The 17,302-nt window shown below is 46.3% G+C and overlaps 1 protein-coding gene across 1 annotated transcript in view; it reads right to left on the minus strand.

The window, feature by feature from the left end:
* Window positions 1–15,650, minus strand: part of PGM2 (phosphoglucomutase 2) — a 40,464-nt gene extending 24,814 nt beyond the window's left edge. Inside the window, exons 1-6 of the mRNA XM_035714449.2 lie at window positions 15,497–15,650; window positions 11,067–11,234; window positions 5,670–5,776; window positions 2,733–2,817; window positions 810–893; window positions 492–685 (exon numbers count right to left, since the gene is read on the minus strand). Coding sequence (XP_035570342.1) covers window positions 492–685; window positions 810–893; window positions 2,733–2,817; window positions 5,670–5,776; window positions 11,067–11,234; window positions 15,497–15,586 — 728 coding nt within the window. The 5' untranslated portion in view covers window positions 15,587–15,650. The remainder of the gene's footprint in view (window positions 1–491; window positions 686–809; window positions 894–2,732; window positions 2,818–5,669; window positions 5,777–11,066; window positions 11,235–15,496) is intronic.
* Between the last annotated feature and the right edge of the window lie 1,652 nt (window positions 15,651–17,302).

Here is a 17,302-nt window from a genome sequence, read left to right on the forward strand (position 1 = left end):
AATGTGCTAGCACATGCACAGAAAATTTCTGGAAAGATAAAAAAAAAAATCAGTGTTTCCTTTTGCCACCTTTCAGCAAGCTTTTTTTTTTTTTACATACATATATGCGAACACACTCTCATGTGCATGTGCTTGTGCGTGTGATTCTACAACACAGGTCAGCAAACTATGGCCAATATGCCGGCCACCTGCTTTTGTCAATAACAATTTTTTTGAACCTATGTTTGTGTTCATTCGTTTATGTATCATCTATAGCTGCTTTCCTACTACCAGAGCAGAGTTGGGTAGTTGTAAAATAGTGGCTCATAGAGCCAAAAATATTTATTACCTGTTCTTTCAAGGAAAATTGCTGACCCTGACCTATGGTCTCTCAAATCACACACAGCTACCCTATATGTAGTGACTGGAGAGAAAAGTTTAATGAAAACTGATAGAATTTGGCTGAATCACATTATTTTAACTCACGTGAAGTGAGTTTACAATCCATTTACCTGTGAAAACAGTATTTTTTAAGGTCTTCAAAGTAGCTCTTATTGATGGAAGCACTTGGGTCATGAAGGAGTGGACTGCCATTAATTAAAGAATCGTCCCAAGCTTGAGGCCACGGCTCTAGATTTTCTTCGATAGCTCGAGAAATCCCTTTGTCATGAGGAGAGGTGATCTGAGCTCCGTTGTCCCAGTAGACCTGGGGAACGCAGGAACATACCCAGATGGCTTAGGGTGAATGCAAACAAAGCCTCTGTGCCTACCCTGTAAATGTACAGGATGCCTGCAGAAGGACAGAGGTGTCAAGAGAAAAAGCAGAGTACCTTGTACCCATTATCCTGCTTTGGATTGTGGGAGGCAGTTATCATGATTCCAGCACAAAGTTTCAGATGTGACACTGTGTAGGGCTGTAAGGGCAGGAAAGAAGAGCGGTGGTAAGCAAAAAATCAGATACACTGAGTGTGTTTACTGTAGACCGTATCAATTCATTCTCTTTTAATAAACATAACAGATAAACATCATAAGGTGTCATACCATAATTTTGCGCCACACACCCAAGGATACAATGACCCTTAGATGACTGCTCAAAATTCTGGGCCGTGCACCGATGAGACAGGTGATATTTTTCTTGGTGCCTTCCTCTCATTCTATCTTCCACTTGGTAGAACTAGAAATCTGTTCAAATACGAAGGTCTAATCCTCCATTTCACATTCTTTTAAGCCTTCTGCTTGGGACAGAAGCTTATGGATTCTGTTTCTTCCCTCCAACGACTTTCCCTTCTTTCCCATTCACTTTTAGGAACAATGTAGGGCAAGGTTGAAGGAATGGAATGTTCCAAGAGCCTGCTCACCTATGTCCCACTCCAGGGTTAGAAATCCCTCTCTTGTATTTCCACTCAGCTCCCATGGTTTGCAAGACTACTTCCCCAGGTGGGGAGAGGGGTGGGCTTATCCTCCCTCTGGCCCTACGTGGGATTTACTACACACAGGGGGCTTGATACTCTAACCATCTGCCCTCCTCCAAGAATCTCTGTGGTCATTTGTCCCTTTAGGACTTATTTTATATCCCCCAAAGAAAAGGGTAGAACTACTCCATAGCATGGGGAAAAGGATCATGAGACACTCATATAATTTATGTTTGACAGAAAAATAATAGCAGTAACACTTACATAGTACAGAAGACCAAGGATGCTTGAATGCACTGCAGTTTTTCCATCAAACAATGAAAGCTGAGCTACGTTTGGACGTGACCTTGCATGTCTGCTGGGTTATTTACAACCTGGGAGGTGGTACATCTACCTGTCAGTGCCCTAGAGCCAGTAAGCACCAAACTACGGGGCTGGCCTGTGTATTTATCCCCTCTCTTCTCCACCTGACATAAGGAACTGCATTCTACTCACGATTTTTTTTTTTTAATTTTTATTTATTTATGATAGTCACAGAGAGAGAGAGAGAGAGGCAGAGACACAGGCAGAGGGAGAAGCAGGCTCCAGGCACTGGGAGCCCGACGTGGGATTCGATCCAGGGTCTCCAGGATCGCGCCCTGGGCCAAAGGCAGGCGCCAAACCGCTGCGCCACCCAGGGATCCCTCTACTCACGTTTTTGACTTAATTTCTGAAAACATATATTCTCAGCATCTGGCCCTGTTCTTAAAAGTTCTATCTACTTAAAAACAACAGTTGTTATAGCTCCTATTGTCTTTTTCTTTAGGTTCTGCTACATTAAGGATTTCATCCAAAAAAAAAAAAAAAAAAAAAAGTCTTGCTAAAATATGCCAAACATACTTCATGTCCTGGTCATGAATAGTATGTAAAACAAAACATTTGTATGAAAAGCTGGTACACCAACCTGTCAAAAATATTCAGGGTAAGGCATGGTTTGGGGCGAATTCAGATTTAGACCCCAGAAGTTTCCAACTGTGCCAGCAAGAAAAAGAAATACAAACCAAATGGAAACACAGTCAACAAACAAAAGACATTTTGCTAACTAGCTAAAATATTCTTTGAATGGAAATTTGCGCTTAGAAGAAAATTAGCTCTGATGTATTGGGAGTTGAACACCAGAGAAATATTTTAGAGATGTGGAGAAAACATACCCAGAGAGGTGAGAGAATGCCTGATAAATGCCACGGGGGCTCTTCTGTCATATAAATACCTAAATCCCAATAGCACTGAAGACCGTAAAATGTAGCCACCTGCCATCCCTGATCCTGTGATAGAAAATTATAAACAGAAAGGATTACTTACCACAAAGGGGGTTGGGGTTATACCAGAAAAGAGGTACACAGGAATCCCTTGAGTGATAAATGTGGTTGCAGCAAGGCGGGCAAATCTGGACATGTGGGGGGAGAAAGGAGAGTAGGGTTGTCAGGACTATGGATGATGGTGAAAAAGGAAATGAGTGCCTGACACCTTCAGGTTCATTTTATTTCCGTTGGCATAGAAAATTCAAGTTGGGGGAATCTCGGGAGTCATCTTGTCACACCCCTTTATTTTACAGAAATGGGACTAAAGCCAAGAAAAGCCAGACAAGTTGTCCCATTGTCAGTCAGTCAGTCACACAGCGGGCTCCCTGCAGGGAGCCTGATGCAGAACCTGATCCCAGGACCTGGGGACCACAACCTGAGCCCAAGGCAGACACTCAACCGCTGAGCCACCCAGGCATCCCTCCGGCTCACTTTAAAGGGGCTTTCTTAAAAGAAGCAAGGGAGACACTCAATATATACATTATATATACAAACTAAGTTACAAATTAGCACAGGAAAGATTCAATGTGTTCTCTGCATATGTTTCACAGTTACTGTTTATATGTTTAAGTTCCCCACCAGATACTTAAAATTGGAAGACCAAAGAATAAACAGTTCCTTGCATAAAATCTTTCAACTGCAATCATTTCTAACTCTTTAAGAAGATTCCATTTACTTATCACAAATGTTTGACCATCTAGTGGTTTAATACTTATGCTACTATCTCTAATCGTCTTGCAGGTTGTAGGTGACAGAGAGCAACCTTGAGCTCCACTCCACCCCATCAAATTCTGAGATCTGTAGGACGCCTGGGTGGCTCAGTGTTTGAGCGTCTGCCTTCAGCTCAGGTTGTAATCCCAGGGTCCTGGGATCGAGATCCACTCGGTCTCCCCGCAGGGAGCCTGCTTCTCCCTCCGAACTATGTCTCTGCCTCTCTCTGTTTCTCTCATGAATAAATGAATAAAATCTTAAAAAAAAAAAAAAAAAAGAACAAAACAAAAACAACACTTGAGACTTGAACCATAAACTCAAATAGCAGTTACTTTAAGGAAATGCTATAGCTCCAAGGCCAGAGTAAGAAATATTCATACCTTCATTGACAATGTGAACACATCTGAAGGATGTGTCTAGCAGAAGCAGGAGAGTGAGCCTAAAAAGAAGCAATTTCAGAAGCCCAGCAGGCACACAAATGCACTGGGCATGCTCTGGCTGGACGATGTGCCTGCCCCCGGGGCCAGTAAAGCATGCTTTTGACGTAATTCTTACTGTAAATTCACTGAGAACTGACAAACTGACATTCTGGTTTATACTACATCCCTCTCTTATAAATGAAGAGTGACAGCTTCTCTCTTGCTTTGTTGACTAAAGTCACAGTTTTCGGCTTGTAGCTTAAGAGCAAAAATCTCATTGGGGACACCTGGGTGGCTCAGTGGGTTGAGCGTTCAACTCTTGATCTTGGCTCAGGTCATGACCGAGAGTCCTGGGATCGAGCCCTGTGTCAGGCTCTGCACTCAATGCGGAGTCTGCTTGAGGTTCTCTCTCTCCCTGTGTCCCTCCCCCACCCCATCCCACTCACGCTTTACCTCTAAATAAATAAATAAATACGTAAATAAAAATAAATAAAAATCTTAAAAAAAAAAAAAGTGAAAATCTTACGTGATTCTGAGCTCAGTCTAGGGGCTAATGTCATCTAATCTTATGCCCTGGCCATATTCCCTTCCCTGGAGCTACACATTAGTTCTCATCAATGCTTCTCTCTTAGATAAGGAGCTCTTCAGGGGCAAAGAATAGGACTCTATGAACTCATCCTGCACTGTAAAGGCAATGAGACTTTTCATTAATGTTAAATATTTATATATTCTTCCAATCTAAGAAACTCTTAAACTCTACTCTGGAGTGACAAAGAATTCATCATAATAGGGGAAGTGCTCAAGTGAAAAAGAGGGTCCTGTAACAGGATTAAGAGCAGGGGGTGGCAACCTACAGTCCACTTGTAAATAAAATTTTACTGGAACGCCACACGCCCATTCGGTATGTATTACTATGGCTGTGCTCGTGCTCCGTGCCAGACTTGAGTAGCTGTGATAGACTGTACAGCCCGTAATGAGTAAGATGTTTACTAGTTACTCTTTGGAAATAAAGTTTGCTGACCACTGATGTCAGCTTCTTTATGCTGAAACTGCGGCGCCTTCTCTCACTTCATGATCTTGGATGACAGAGGTAAGAGTAGACACTTCATAAGCTGTTGTGCGAATTTAATGAGTAAATACCTGGGGCCTGGTTCATATCCAGCACGCAAGTAATTGTTGTTACTGTCCTCATCATTGTCCTCTGCATCATCGTCTGCCTGTGGCTACATGAGAGTACCAATGGTTTGGAAATCATACAAGACTGTAGCTGAAAACAGGTGTTCAAGAATGGGAAGGAGCTCAGATGGCTTACAAATAGTGGAAGAAAAAAATGACAAATGGAAGAAAACAAGAGGGAGAAATAATGTTGCCATTTTTTAAATAAAGATTTTATTTATTTATTCATGAGAGACAGACAGGGAGAGAGAGAGAGAGAGGCAGAGACACAGGCAGAGGGAGAAGCAGGCCCCATGCAGGGAGCCCGATGTGGGACTTGATCCCAGGTCTCCAGGATCACGCTCTGGGCTGAAGGCAGCGCTAAACCGCTGAGCCACCCAGGCCGCCCAATGTTGCCATTTTGAAAAAAAAAAAAAAAAAGTCTTTTAGGCAGACCTTAAATTCTAAATTGTCTAAATAATTTCATTCCCTTAACCCAAGAGTAAAATCAGAATTCGTGAAAGTTGCAAACAGAGTGTACTCATCCTTTTTCTAGGTAAGCAATGTAGCTGGCAAATGTAGGTGAAGCAATTAAGAATTAAAACTACGAAACACACTACAAAAAAAATGGGTTCTTAAGTATCTTTAAATACCTTCTGCTGTTGCCGCCACTGGGTGGATGAGCTCGGGCATCAAAGCTAATCACAACACCTCTTTGCTTCAGATCACTGAATTGTTTTTCCAGGTATCTGCAAAATCCCTAAAAAAAATCCCATGGATAATTAAACAAACTGAACAATAAGAAAATAACAGCTTTATTTACTTATTGTCTACCTATATATATATATATATATATATGCACTGTGCTAGACACTTAGTATCTATCATCAGTAACTCCCAGATCTTTACCAAGGAGTCCCATTTTTTAAAAAAATATTTTATTTATTCCTGAGAGAGTCAGAGAGACAGAGAGAGAGAGGCAGAGGCACAGGCAGAGAGAGAAGCAGGCTGCATGCAGGGAGCCTGACATGGGACTCGATCCTGAGACTCCAGGGTCACACCCTGGGCTGAAGGCGGCGCTAACCACTGAGCAACCCGGGCTGCCCAAGGAGTCCCATTTTACAGATGGGAAAGCTAAGGCTCAGAGGGGCTTGCCCACACACAGGAAGAGCAGAGCCTGGTTCCTACCTGGGTCTCGTTAGAGGTGGGACAGTGCAAGGGTTAAGAGCACATGAATCTGTGGGCTCACACTCCACTCTGGCACCTACCAGCAAATAACAAATCCCTTCATCACTTGGTGCCTCAATTTCCTGTTTTGTAAAACAGCAAAACAATAGTACCTACCTCAAAGGGCTGTTCTGAGGCTTAAGTAAAACTTGCGGAGTGCTGCCAATCGAACGCCAACTAAGTACTATTTGTCTGCTGTTATGAGCATTATTTTTATTACTTTCCTTTGAAGCCATTATTCCTCCCTTCACACTAGTTCTAAAGTGTCTGAGTGAGGAAAAGGAGGTGTTTCAGACACTGTTCCCTGTTCTGTTCAATCAGCCGGTCAAAGAAACTTAATTTTTTTTTAAAGATTTTATTTATTTATTCATGAGAGAGAGAAAGATAGAGAGAGAGAGAGAGGGAAAGAGAGAGAGAGGCAGAGACACAGGCAGAGGGAGAAGCAGGGAGCCTGATTTGGGACTCGATCCTGGGACTCCAGGATCACGCCCTGGGCCGAAGGCAGATGCTCAACCACTGAGCCACCCAGGAGTCCTGAAACTTAATATGTTTTATAAGTTTTTGAGAATTATCTGATCTAACCCCATTCAACCTGGGATCTTGTTTTCCAGCAGGCTGAGCTTTTATGGAGGACTTATCAGTCCAACTACACAGCTCAGCCAATTATACATGTAAAGACTGTGCAGAGTGTGGGCTATTACCACCTGCTGATGGAACACACAGTTCCTGTATCTCAGTGTGAACGGTAACCTCACATCAATCAGACTCATTAAGATCAGAAAAACAGTGAACTCTGAATTCAACAGGTTTATATCACTGGACGAAAGAGGTATTTCTTACAGAACAAAGAGACCTCTGGCAACTGGGTAATATTACTGACTTCACTTTGACTGAAGAATGTCCTTTTTTTTCCTCCTGCCCTTAAAGGAAATCTTTAAAAAAATAAGTATGACTCTTACTTTTGGTAGAGGAGATCCTTCACAGCTTTGTTGCCAGAGCAGTGCCAACCGAGAATGCCTTCTGAGGTTGAGTGATACAGGGAAGCAAGGACACATGTGCACTGGTTTTGTGGGTTTTCTAGAAAGTCTCTGAATGCCTCTAAGGCTTACACCATGGACAGCAGCCTCTCCCCAGCCCCAGTGTTCGAGGACACAAAGAACACTCGGTCTACTCGGTCTTAGTCCCGAATTCTCACACCACCAAACTTCTCTAAAAACCTCTGGGGCCAGGAGAGACTGGAAGCCTGAAAAAATGGCTAAAGGAAGAGGGGATGTTTGCTCTGGAGAAAAGACTCAATGTGGGCTGAGGGAGGTTTACAGAATTGAAATGTCATTACAGGACACAAAAAATGAACTTTGGCTTCAAAAGCTCAAGCTATGACCAATACGTAAAAGCTGAAGAAAGAAAAGAATCTTAAGCAGGTTCCATGCCCAGCGTGGAGCCCAACACGGAGCTCGATCTCACCACCCTGAGATCATGAGCTGAGCAGAAATCAAGAGTCTGAGTCACCTAGGTGCCCCCAAACCCTTTTTTAATGAGAACAATCCAAAGACAGAATGGCTATTTCAGGAGACAGTGAGTGTTCCACCCTCGACGTGCCATGGCCTGGTGAAGTAACCTTAGAGGAAATCATAACCTCTAGCAACGAGGCAAACAATACAGAAATTTCCCTCCAGTCTTTATCCTGTTTCCCATGGGGATGTTTATGATTCACATATATCCGCTTAAGTCCAACCAGATGAATTTGGTGGCACCATTAGGAGAAGAGTCCACCCTGGAGAAGACCAGCACAGCTGCCTAGACCCCAGAGAAAGCCAGCTCGCTCTTCTCAGGTGACAGCACCCAAGGAAGCCACCCATGGAAGCCTGGGTGGTTTGTCTTGGGAGACTCTTTCTCTGGTTTTTAAACCACTCCTAAGACTTCAAAAATGTACCTGCCGACCTCATAGAACTGCCCTAACTCTTAAGATCCGTGTCTCCTATTGTGAGTGTCCCAGCGTAGGCTGGATAATCACTTGGAAGTCGTGGGGGCTATACAGGAAATTATCACAAGGAGTGGCTGGTTGGAGTCAGTTGACCTTTAAAGGACCAACTCATTTTAGTTTTATAGGATTCTTAACTATCACAAGGTCTACTCCCAGAAGAGGCCAATTCCCCTAGGGGAGATGTACGAGATAGGGCCTAAGACCCTTCCACGGATAGATTTTCTTTTCTTTTCTTTTCTTTTCTTTTCTTTTCTTTTCTTTTCTTTTCTTTTCTTTTCTTCCTTTCTTCCTTTCTTTTCTTTCTTTCTTTCTTTCATTTATTCATGAGAGACACAGAGACATACATAGGTGGAGGGAGAAGCTGGTTCCCTGTGGGGGAGCCTGACGTGGGACTCGATCCTGGGGCTCCAGGACCACACCCTGAGTGGAAGGCAGCCGCTCAACTGTTGAGCCACCCAGGCGTTCCCTGCGGATAGATTTCAGCACACCTACAAACTGGATGCAAATGAAGATAGGAGAAAAGGTTCTGGGTTCATCTAGAATCCCTTAGAATCCACTAACAATTAAGCCTAATAGGAGATGTCACCCACTGGATTTTCCAAAGATAGCCAGGCGAATATACCTAATTCCCTGTACTCCTCTAATGAGACAGTGACATTTGTCTATCGAGAGGTGGGTGTCTATGTGCCCTCTCCTTGAGCAGGAACGATTTTATTGAGTCATTTTACTGCACAGAATACGATGGAAGTAAGTGAATTCGTGTGACTTTCAAGGTTAGGTCATAAAAGTCAATACAGCTTCCACCTGCACACACTCTCTGGCTGCTCTCACTGGCTGCTCTCCCAGCCATACTGTAAGGAAGCCCAGGCCACACGGAGTGTTCCAGCTCCAGCTAAGATCTCAGCCAAAAGGCAGCAGTAACTGCAGACATGCCTGTGAATGAGCTTTCAGGTGATTCCAGCTGGCTCAGGTGATGCCAAGTCCTGCAGAGATGAGCTGTCGCCCCTGAACTCTACCTATAGATTTGTGAGCAAAATAAATGTGTGTGTGTGTGTTTTTAAACCATATGTTTTGGGTGATGTGTTATACAGCCCTAGTACCTGGAGCAGAGGGTGACCTTACGCAGTGGCACAATTCCATGCTATCCAAAGACTAGAACAGGTTTCCCGGGCTCACTCTACTCTAAGCCTTCCCTCCAAAAAGATCTCAGGGAGCCCTATTGCTGAACAGGAATTTGTAGCCAAGGTTCCCATGGCAACCCCATACCCTTATGCAAGACTTCCTTATTAGGGTTTCACTGGAACATGCCCGAGTCTGTCTTTTATGCCAGGATCTACATGTAAGGTACACATAATTATCATAAGTCAATTTTTCTAGACTATTCCCCCAATTAAAGTGGCCTTCATTTTAAACAAGCCTAAGTAGTTGAAGAAACAGAATAACCTATTCATTTCCTCCATAAACAAAACTCCAGATCCTCCATGGCAGAAAGGTTTCACCTCTATTCCTAGAAGTTGGGTGTAGACTGACAGTAAAATTCCCAAATGAAGGCAAAGGAACTCAGCAATAATTTCCACCTGTACTATACAGTAAGATGAAATAGCATTAGCTCCTGGTCATTCTGGCAGTTGGAAAAGCTTTTCTCTCTTTCTTTTTTTCTTTTCTTTTCTTTTCTTTTCTCTTCCTTTCTTTTTTTTATTTTTAAGATTTTATTTATTGATTCATAAGAGACACAGAAAGAGAGGCAGAGACACAGGGAGAGGGAAGAGAAGCAGGCTCCATGCAGGGAGCCCGATGTGGGACTCAATCCCGGGAAACAGGATCACGCCCTGGGCCGAAGGCAGACGCTCAACCGCTGAGCCACCCAGGTGTCCCTAGGAAAGCTTTTCAATGCTTGCATCTGTACCACCATTGCAAAATTCTAAGACCATAAAAGGTGTCAGCTTAGCTGGTGGATTTGCACTGGAATGACAGTTTCATGAGGGAATCTGTTTTAGTTATTGTATCTTCAAAGCCTGGCACTTGGTAGGCATTCAATAAATCTCTGTAGAAAGAAGGGAAGAAAGGGAGAGGGAGGAAGGAAGGAAGGAAGGAAGACAAGCTCTATGAATTTTGAAACAAGTACCATTTTTACCCACTGGACAAGTCTTACTTTACCGAGTAAATGTGTGACTCCCTGTGCCTTGGCAAACCCACAAGACCTGGGTATAATTAATATAATTAAAACAATTTAGATCCCTCAAATACAAAAGGAGCCCAGGGTTATATTAATTAGACAAGGATGCCATTAGACGGAGGAGGCTTTAATGCCCAGGTACCCTATAGAAGCAAACCAAAACCCAAGCCTGTAAATGCTGGCAGGTTAAGAAATTAAAACCTAAGGACAGGGGATCCCTGGGTGGCTCAGCAGTTGAGCCGCTGCCTTTGGCCAGAGCGTAATCCTGGGATCCCAGGATCGAATCCTGCATTGGGCTCCCTGCATGGGACCTGCTTCTCCCTCTGCCTCTGTCTCTGCCTGTGTGTCTCTCACGAATAAATAAATAAAATCTTTAAAATAAATAAATAAAACCTAAGGACAGCCAGTGAGACTTTCCCAAATAAGGCAACTGCTTGAGCTATAGCCGATCTATTAATTTCCTTGCTTCACTTCTGCCTCTTTCCTGTAAGTCCTTCTCCCAGCTCCTGGGAGTGGGGTGCTTCTAACCACTTCCAGTTGGGCACTGCCCGATTCAAACAGGTTTTTGCTCAAATAAATGCTTACAATTTTTAACATTCCTCAGTTTACCCTGTAATGCTGGGAGTATGTTAAGAATAACCAAGAAATATAAAAGTGTGGTACCTGTGTAGTCTGGATGATGGTCAAGTCATTCATATGAGAAATTCCTGTTCCCATAGCAGCTCGAAGGCCAGCTGTCCCGAACTCCATCCGAGCTCCAAAGCATTTTTCTAGTTCTTCTTTGTTACCGTCTGCAATTAGTTGTTTCACTGACTCCGAAGTTAAAGGATTCTGTGAAACAGAAATGTATACAACAGATACAGCCAGCTGAATAACAGAATAAAAAATCTGAAATATATAAAAAAAAAAAACTCACAATAATTTAACCTAGGGGAAAAGTGTATATATTTGAAAAGCCCTATACATATGGCTTTTCAGTTTTCTGATGATGTTGAAATTTGAAATATGAGGTACGGTGGTTTTTTTTTTAATTGAAGTATAGCCGATACACAATCTTACAGTAGTTTCAGGTGATTCAATTTTTTAATTATAACCCATGATATTGTGATACAATATGAAATATATATTTCGTCTTTGTCCCTGGCTCCCAGAACAGAGCTTCTAAAACCATTGGAATTTCCAGAGTGGGAAGGGTAAGAACATCTTCTGCTGTTTATAACAAACCCCTTGGAGCCAAACCTGAGTTTATGCTAATAGAGGTGGAACACAGGGCTGGTTGCCAGGAGACTTAGTTCCTGATTTGATACCTGGAGGTTGAGTTCACTCACCTGTAGCCAGTGATTCAGTCCCACCTGGGGAAACAGAACCCCCCCCACAAAAACCCTCAACTGGAGTCAGAGACCTTCCAAGTGGTGAACACTTGGGTGTTTGGGGGTATAGATACATAGAGAGAGCAAGGAAGCTCTGTACCCCTTCCCACATACCTTTCCCTAAGCAGCCCTTTCATTTGGCTGTTCCTGAGTCCTATCCTTTATTTAAAAAAATTTTTTAAAGACTTTATTTATTTATGAGAGACAGAGAGAGAGAGAGAGAGGCAGAGACACAGGCATATGGATAAGCAGGCTCCATGCAGTCAGCCCGATGCAGGGACTTGATCCCAGGACCCCAGGATCACAACCTGAGCCAAAGGCAGACACTCAACCACTGAGCCACCCAGGTGCCCTGAGATTATACAATTTATATCAAAACCTTACTCTTGTGGTGATTCTAATGTGTGCAATTCTTTCATATACCTGGTCAAATGTGAAGTTTGCAGTGACCCCAAGAGGCAAATACCAAAACCCTCAATTTACAGATGGAGAAGCCTGAGAGATGGACACTAATCTAGTGCTTTCTCTATCACATTAGCTGTTTCAAATAGACACTCATACGAATCATTGCCCTATTTTCTTTGTACAAGAGTTGCAGAAAATGTTAAGAATGGAGGAAAATGATAATCACCTTAATTCCACATCAGGCTTTTAAACTAAGAATTCAGAGGAACAAGGGAGTAAGCACTTTATCTTATAGTCACCATCCAACTACTGAACATGCAGCCAAGATATGCCAGATAATTAAACTTTGAAATGCTATTGCAATAAAACCTTGGCTTTCTGGAACGAAGCCCACTTTTCCAGATTGTTCCACCTTGGAAACCGGTAAAACCCCACTTTTCTGGTTAAAAGCAATAGCTGCTGATCACAGAGCACAATCTGACCGATCAGATTGTCAGGTGCCCTCAAGGAAGGGCTTAGATCTGCAACACATAAATATTTGCTGAGTGAACGAGGAAACCCGGACTTGAAGGTCACACCCAATATCTGGTGATTCTCCTGTACACAGAGTAGATGTGGCAAACGCCAATTGGCCTCTGATAGCCATAAAAGACCAAATAGCCTGAAAGAAGCCAAAGAAGCCAGATTAGAAGGCTAAGTCAGGAGTGTGGCAGAGACCAGGATCAGCCATAAGAGGGACCAAGGCTGACAGCAGAGACACAGGGGATGGAGGCACAGTGGCAATGCCAAGGGGACCTCCCTTGTCACCCTGGGGAAGCAGACCAGATGGCTGCAGTGGCTGGCAAGATGCTCCCCACTTGGCATCTGCCTCCAACCGAGGAAGACAGAGAGGAAAGTGCAAGAGGAGTGGTAGAAATTAAAAAATAAAAAGGAACTGAGTGGTTCCGTCAGTTAGGCCAACTTGATTTCTGCTCGGGTCATGACCTTGAGGTCCTGGAGTTGGGCCTGTACAATGGGCTCTGCGCTCAGTGTGGTCTGCTTGGGATTCTCTCTCAAATAAATAAATAAAATCTTTTTTTTTTAAATAAATAAAGTCTTTTAAACAATATGTAAATAAATAAAAAGGATAATATCCCTTCACCTCTACCCAGGGAGGTCCTCTCTCTCCATATACAGATACAACATTTTGTGGAAATTAGGTTTTTATTTTTTCAAAGAGAAAGTCTCATGGGAAAATGCATTATCAATGATGCCTTTATTTTTTAAAGATTTTACTTATTCATGACAGAGAGAGACAGAGAGAGAGCGAGAGAGAGGCAGAGACACAGGCAGAGGGAGAAGCAGGCTCCATGCAGGGAGCCTGATGTGGGACTCGATCCCAGATCTCCAGGATCACACCCTGGGCTAAAGGCGGCGCTAAACGGCTGGGCCACCTGGGCTGCCCTCAGTGATGACCTTAAAAGGCTCCTGGGGGCCCTGGGGTGGCTCAGTGGGTTAACTATCTGACCTGATTTCAGCTCAGGTCATGATCTCAGGTTGTGAGATTGAGCCCAGTGACTGAGCTCCGGGCTGGGCATGGAGCCTGCTTACGATTCTTTCTCTCTCTCTCTGCCTCTCCCTTCCTTTAAAAAAAACAAAAAACAAAGAAGGATTCTACCCACTTCCAGTTACTAAGTTATCAGAAAAGGAAACATTTTCCTTCCCTAAAAAATTACAAGACTGCCTTTCCAGGAAAAGGAAAACCACCCAAAGGGTTGCCAAGAGCATCCTGTGTGGGATGTGCTCACTTTTCTTCTACAGAGGCCAGAGGTAAACAGGAAGCCCTGGCCTCTGCTGACAGCTTGCAATCTCCCCTCCTTCGCCCTACAAGTGTGAGCAGTGTGCTGTGTCAGGCCCTAAAAACCGATGAGGGAGTATAGAGGAACAGCTGTGGAACCTGTCTGTGCCCAGGGCAAAATGAAAATGTGAGGCTCCTTGTTCAACAAGTTTTAAGAATTTCAATGCAGGACGGCAGAGGATTAAACCCAAGTGCTGGGCCCTCCTGGAACAGGGGCTGTACCACCCAACATACATCCCGCCTTTGAAGTCAGCCCTGGGGCCAGACATTAAACAAAAATAAACCTACAAACAAGTTTTTGTTTTGTTTCCTTTTGTTGACCAATCTAGAGATGGTTTTGGGGAGCCCTAATTTACCACTGGTCGGTTGCCAGGGCAGGCCTGTCGACATAAAACACATGTAAGTTCAGACCCAAAATAGGATTAACAGCATGAGAAACAAGTTCAGGGGTAGAGCCAAGGAACATTCTGGGAAAACAAACCGCATGCCCCAAAGGAGCAAGTAGGAGAGCAAGTAGACATAGAGAGGAGGGGGTGCTGTCTGGAGTGGGGTCCCTGATTCTCTCTCTCTGCTCTAGCACCCAGGAGAGTAAACAGGAGAAAAGCTAGTGGTGCTGTGTTCAAGGAGCCCCTTCTATCTTCCCAGGAAAGGCAGAGGCTGGAAGAAGATGCCCGAAGCAGGGCAGGCCCAATCAGGAGGGCCTATGTTCGCCATGGAGCACCTGGGAGGGGTGGATGGGAATAGTGCCCTGCAAAGTTCCCAGGAGCAATGGGGACGGGATGGAGGAGGGAAGGGCTCCGGGTCCCGGGCTCCGGCGATGCACAGCGGCTGCGGACGGGTGACACAGGCCTGGCCCGGCCAGGTCGCCGTCGGCTCCGCCTCGCTCCCCGCGCCCCAGCCTGCAGCCCGGACCGCCGGGTCGGCCCGGGGCAGCTTGTCCCGAGCAAACTTGGGATCTGCCACCCGCAGGCCCAAAGCAAGGAGGCCCGGCCACCCCTGCTTCCTCTTCCCCTGATTGGTGGGAAAACAACTCTGTTTTTCTGGGTTGCTGCCAAGCCCTTTTACAGCCTTATAACCCTGCTCACACTCACACCCAGAGGGATTCCCGCCCGAGGTCCCGCTTTGCCGTTCCCGGGGCCCCTTCAAGACAACCCCCTAGAGTTCGGCCCCGCGGAAGGCCAGCGACCGCCCCCACCTCGTCCCGGGCGCCGGCTCCCTGCACCCCCCGCCCCCAGGTCTCCACTGCAGCTCGCGCCTCTGCTTCCCCCGCCGGGTGGATGGAAATCAGAATTCCCGGGCGGGTCCCACGTCCCCCGCGGCGGCCCCGAGGGCGTGGCTCGGCCCGGTCTGCGCGTCTGAGGCCGGAGCTTCAGCTCGGGTCCCCACGGGCCGGGCGGCCGCGAGCGGCGCGGGGGAGGGAAGCGCGGGGGAGGGAAAGGGCCCACGCCTCCCCCGGGCCTCGCCCCCTCGTCGCCCCTCACCTTGTCCCAGCGCAGCCACCGCGCCGTCTCCTGGTCCAGCCGGGGGTCCATGCTCGGGCCCCCCGGAGCCGCCGCGACCGCCGCTGCCATCCCCGCGCTGCCGGCAGCACAGCTGGGGAGGCCGCGGGACGGCCCTTCCGGCCAGACTGGGGGCGGGGCGGGGCCTGGAGGGGCGGGGGCGGGGCCTGGAGGGGCGGGGCCTGGAGGGGCAGGGGCGGGGCCTGGAGGGCAGGGGCGGGGCCTGGAGGGACCAGGGGCGGGGCCCGGATGGATGGGGGCGGGGCCTGGAGGGGCGGGGGCGGGGCCTGGAGGGGCAGGGGCGGGGCCTGGAGGGGCCCAGGGCGGTGGAGAGAGGCGGAGGCGGGGCCGGGAGTGGCCAGGGGCAGGGCGGAGAGAGGCAGGGGCAGGACCGGCCCTTCCAGCCAGACAGGGAGCGGGCGGGGCGGAGAGCGGCGGGGGCGGGGCCGGGAGGGGCAGGGGCGGGGCTAGAGCGGCGGGGGCGGGGCCGGGGCCGGGAGAACCCGCGGCAGAGAAGGCGGTGTCCGGGAGGGAAGTGACAAGCTCCACCTCCTTGCAGTTTACACTAATCCCTGCAGGGGGCCTGGATCTGGGGACTGGGGCGGATGCACCCGACCGGCAGGGGGAAGGGGCGGGAGCAGTGCAGGGGCGCGGGAGGCAGGCCCGGGGAGGAGGGTGTCGCTGAGAAAGTCTTTCCCAGAATCTCCGAAAGATCCCGACGTCACCTCCATCCATACAAGGGCCATTCACTGGGCTCCTACTGTGTGCCGGGCACCTTGTCGGGACTGGGGCCAAGGAAGAGTGAACTCACGCGGGAGCCTAAAAATGGTGTAGAAATCCCGAGGGTCACGAATAACTGAGAAAAATCCTGAAAAGGAACACAAGGGGAGGGTTAAGAGAAATTGACAGTGGGGCAGAATGGAGAGGCTGGAAACGAAATTGCAAGTGTATGGACAGCTTATTTCAGAGGCGACACTGTAGAGCCAGGTAAAAGGACTTATTTTTCAATGAATGATGGTGGCTCAACTGGATATCCATGTAGCGAAAAAGGGAAAGAAGCTTGAGGCCCCGACCTCATATCACATGCAAATAAGCATTCCGGGTCAATTGTAGATCTAAGTGTGAAAGAACGAAAATTCTAGAAAGTATGGTAGGAATAACATCTTCATGACCTTGAGATCACTAAACTATAAAGGAGATGTATGTAGTGAGCATTAAGGGGTGTGTGCAAGAACATTTCTAGCAGCATTACCTGTAATAGCCCCAAATTGGAAACAACTTTATGCCCGTCAACAATACAACGGACAATACTGTGGTATGTTCATACAATCGTGTAAGTAAATTATGGTGTAGTCATACAGCAATGAAAATGAACAACTGCTGTACACATCATGGATCTTACAAACATTAGGTTTAGGGAAAGAAGCCAGACCTTCCCTCCCCCTGCCAATACCAGTATCGGACGATTCCATATATGTGACATTCTAGAATAGGTAAAACGATAGGGAAAGAAAACAGATCAGTGGGTTCTAAGAACTGGAGATGGGGGAGAGGGATTGATTACGAAGGATTCAAGGGAATTTTGGGGGTGAGGGAACTGTTCTGTATCTTGACTGAGGTTGTGATAAACACAATCCCGTGTTAATGAAAAATCATAGAACTGCATACTCTGAAAGATACATTTCACTGTACATGAATTCACAGTATGTATCTCAACTTTTAAGTCTTAAGATTTAAAACTTTAAAAAGGAGGCAAGACTAATCTATGGACATCAGGAGAGTCACTAC

Source organism: Canis lupus, chromosome 3, assembly GCF_003254725.2.
Source record: "Canis lupus dingo isolate Sandy chromosome 3, ASM325472v2, whole genome shotgun sequence".
NCBI lineage: Eukaryota > Metazoa > Chordata > Mammalia > Carnivora > Canidae > Canis > Canis lupus.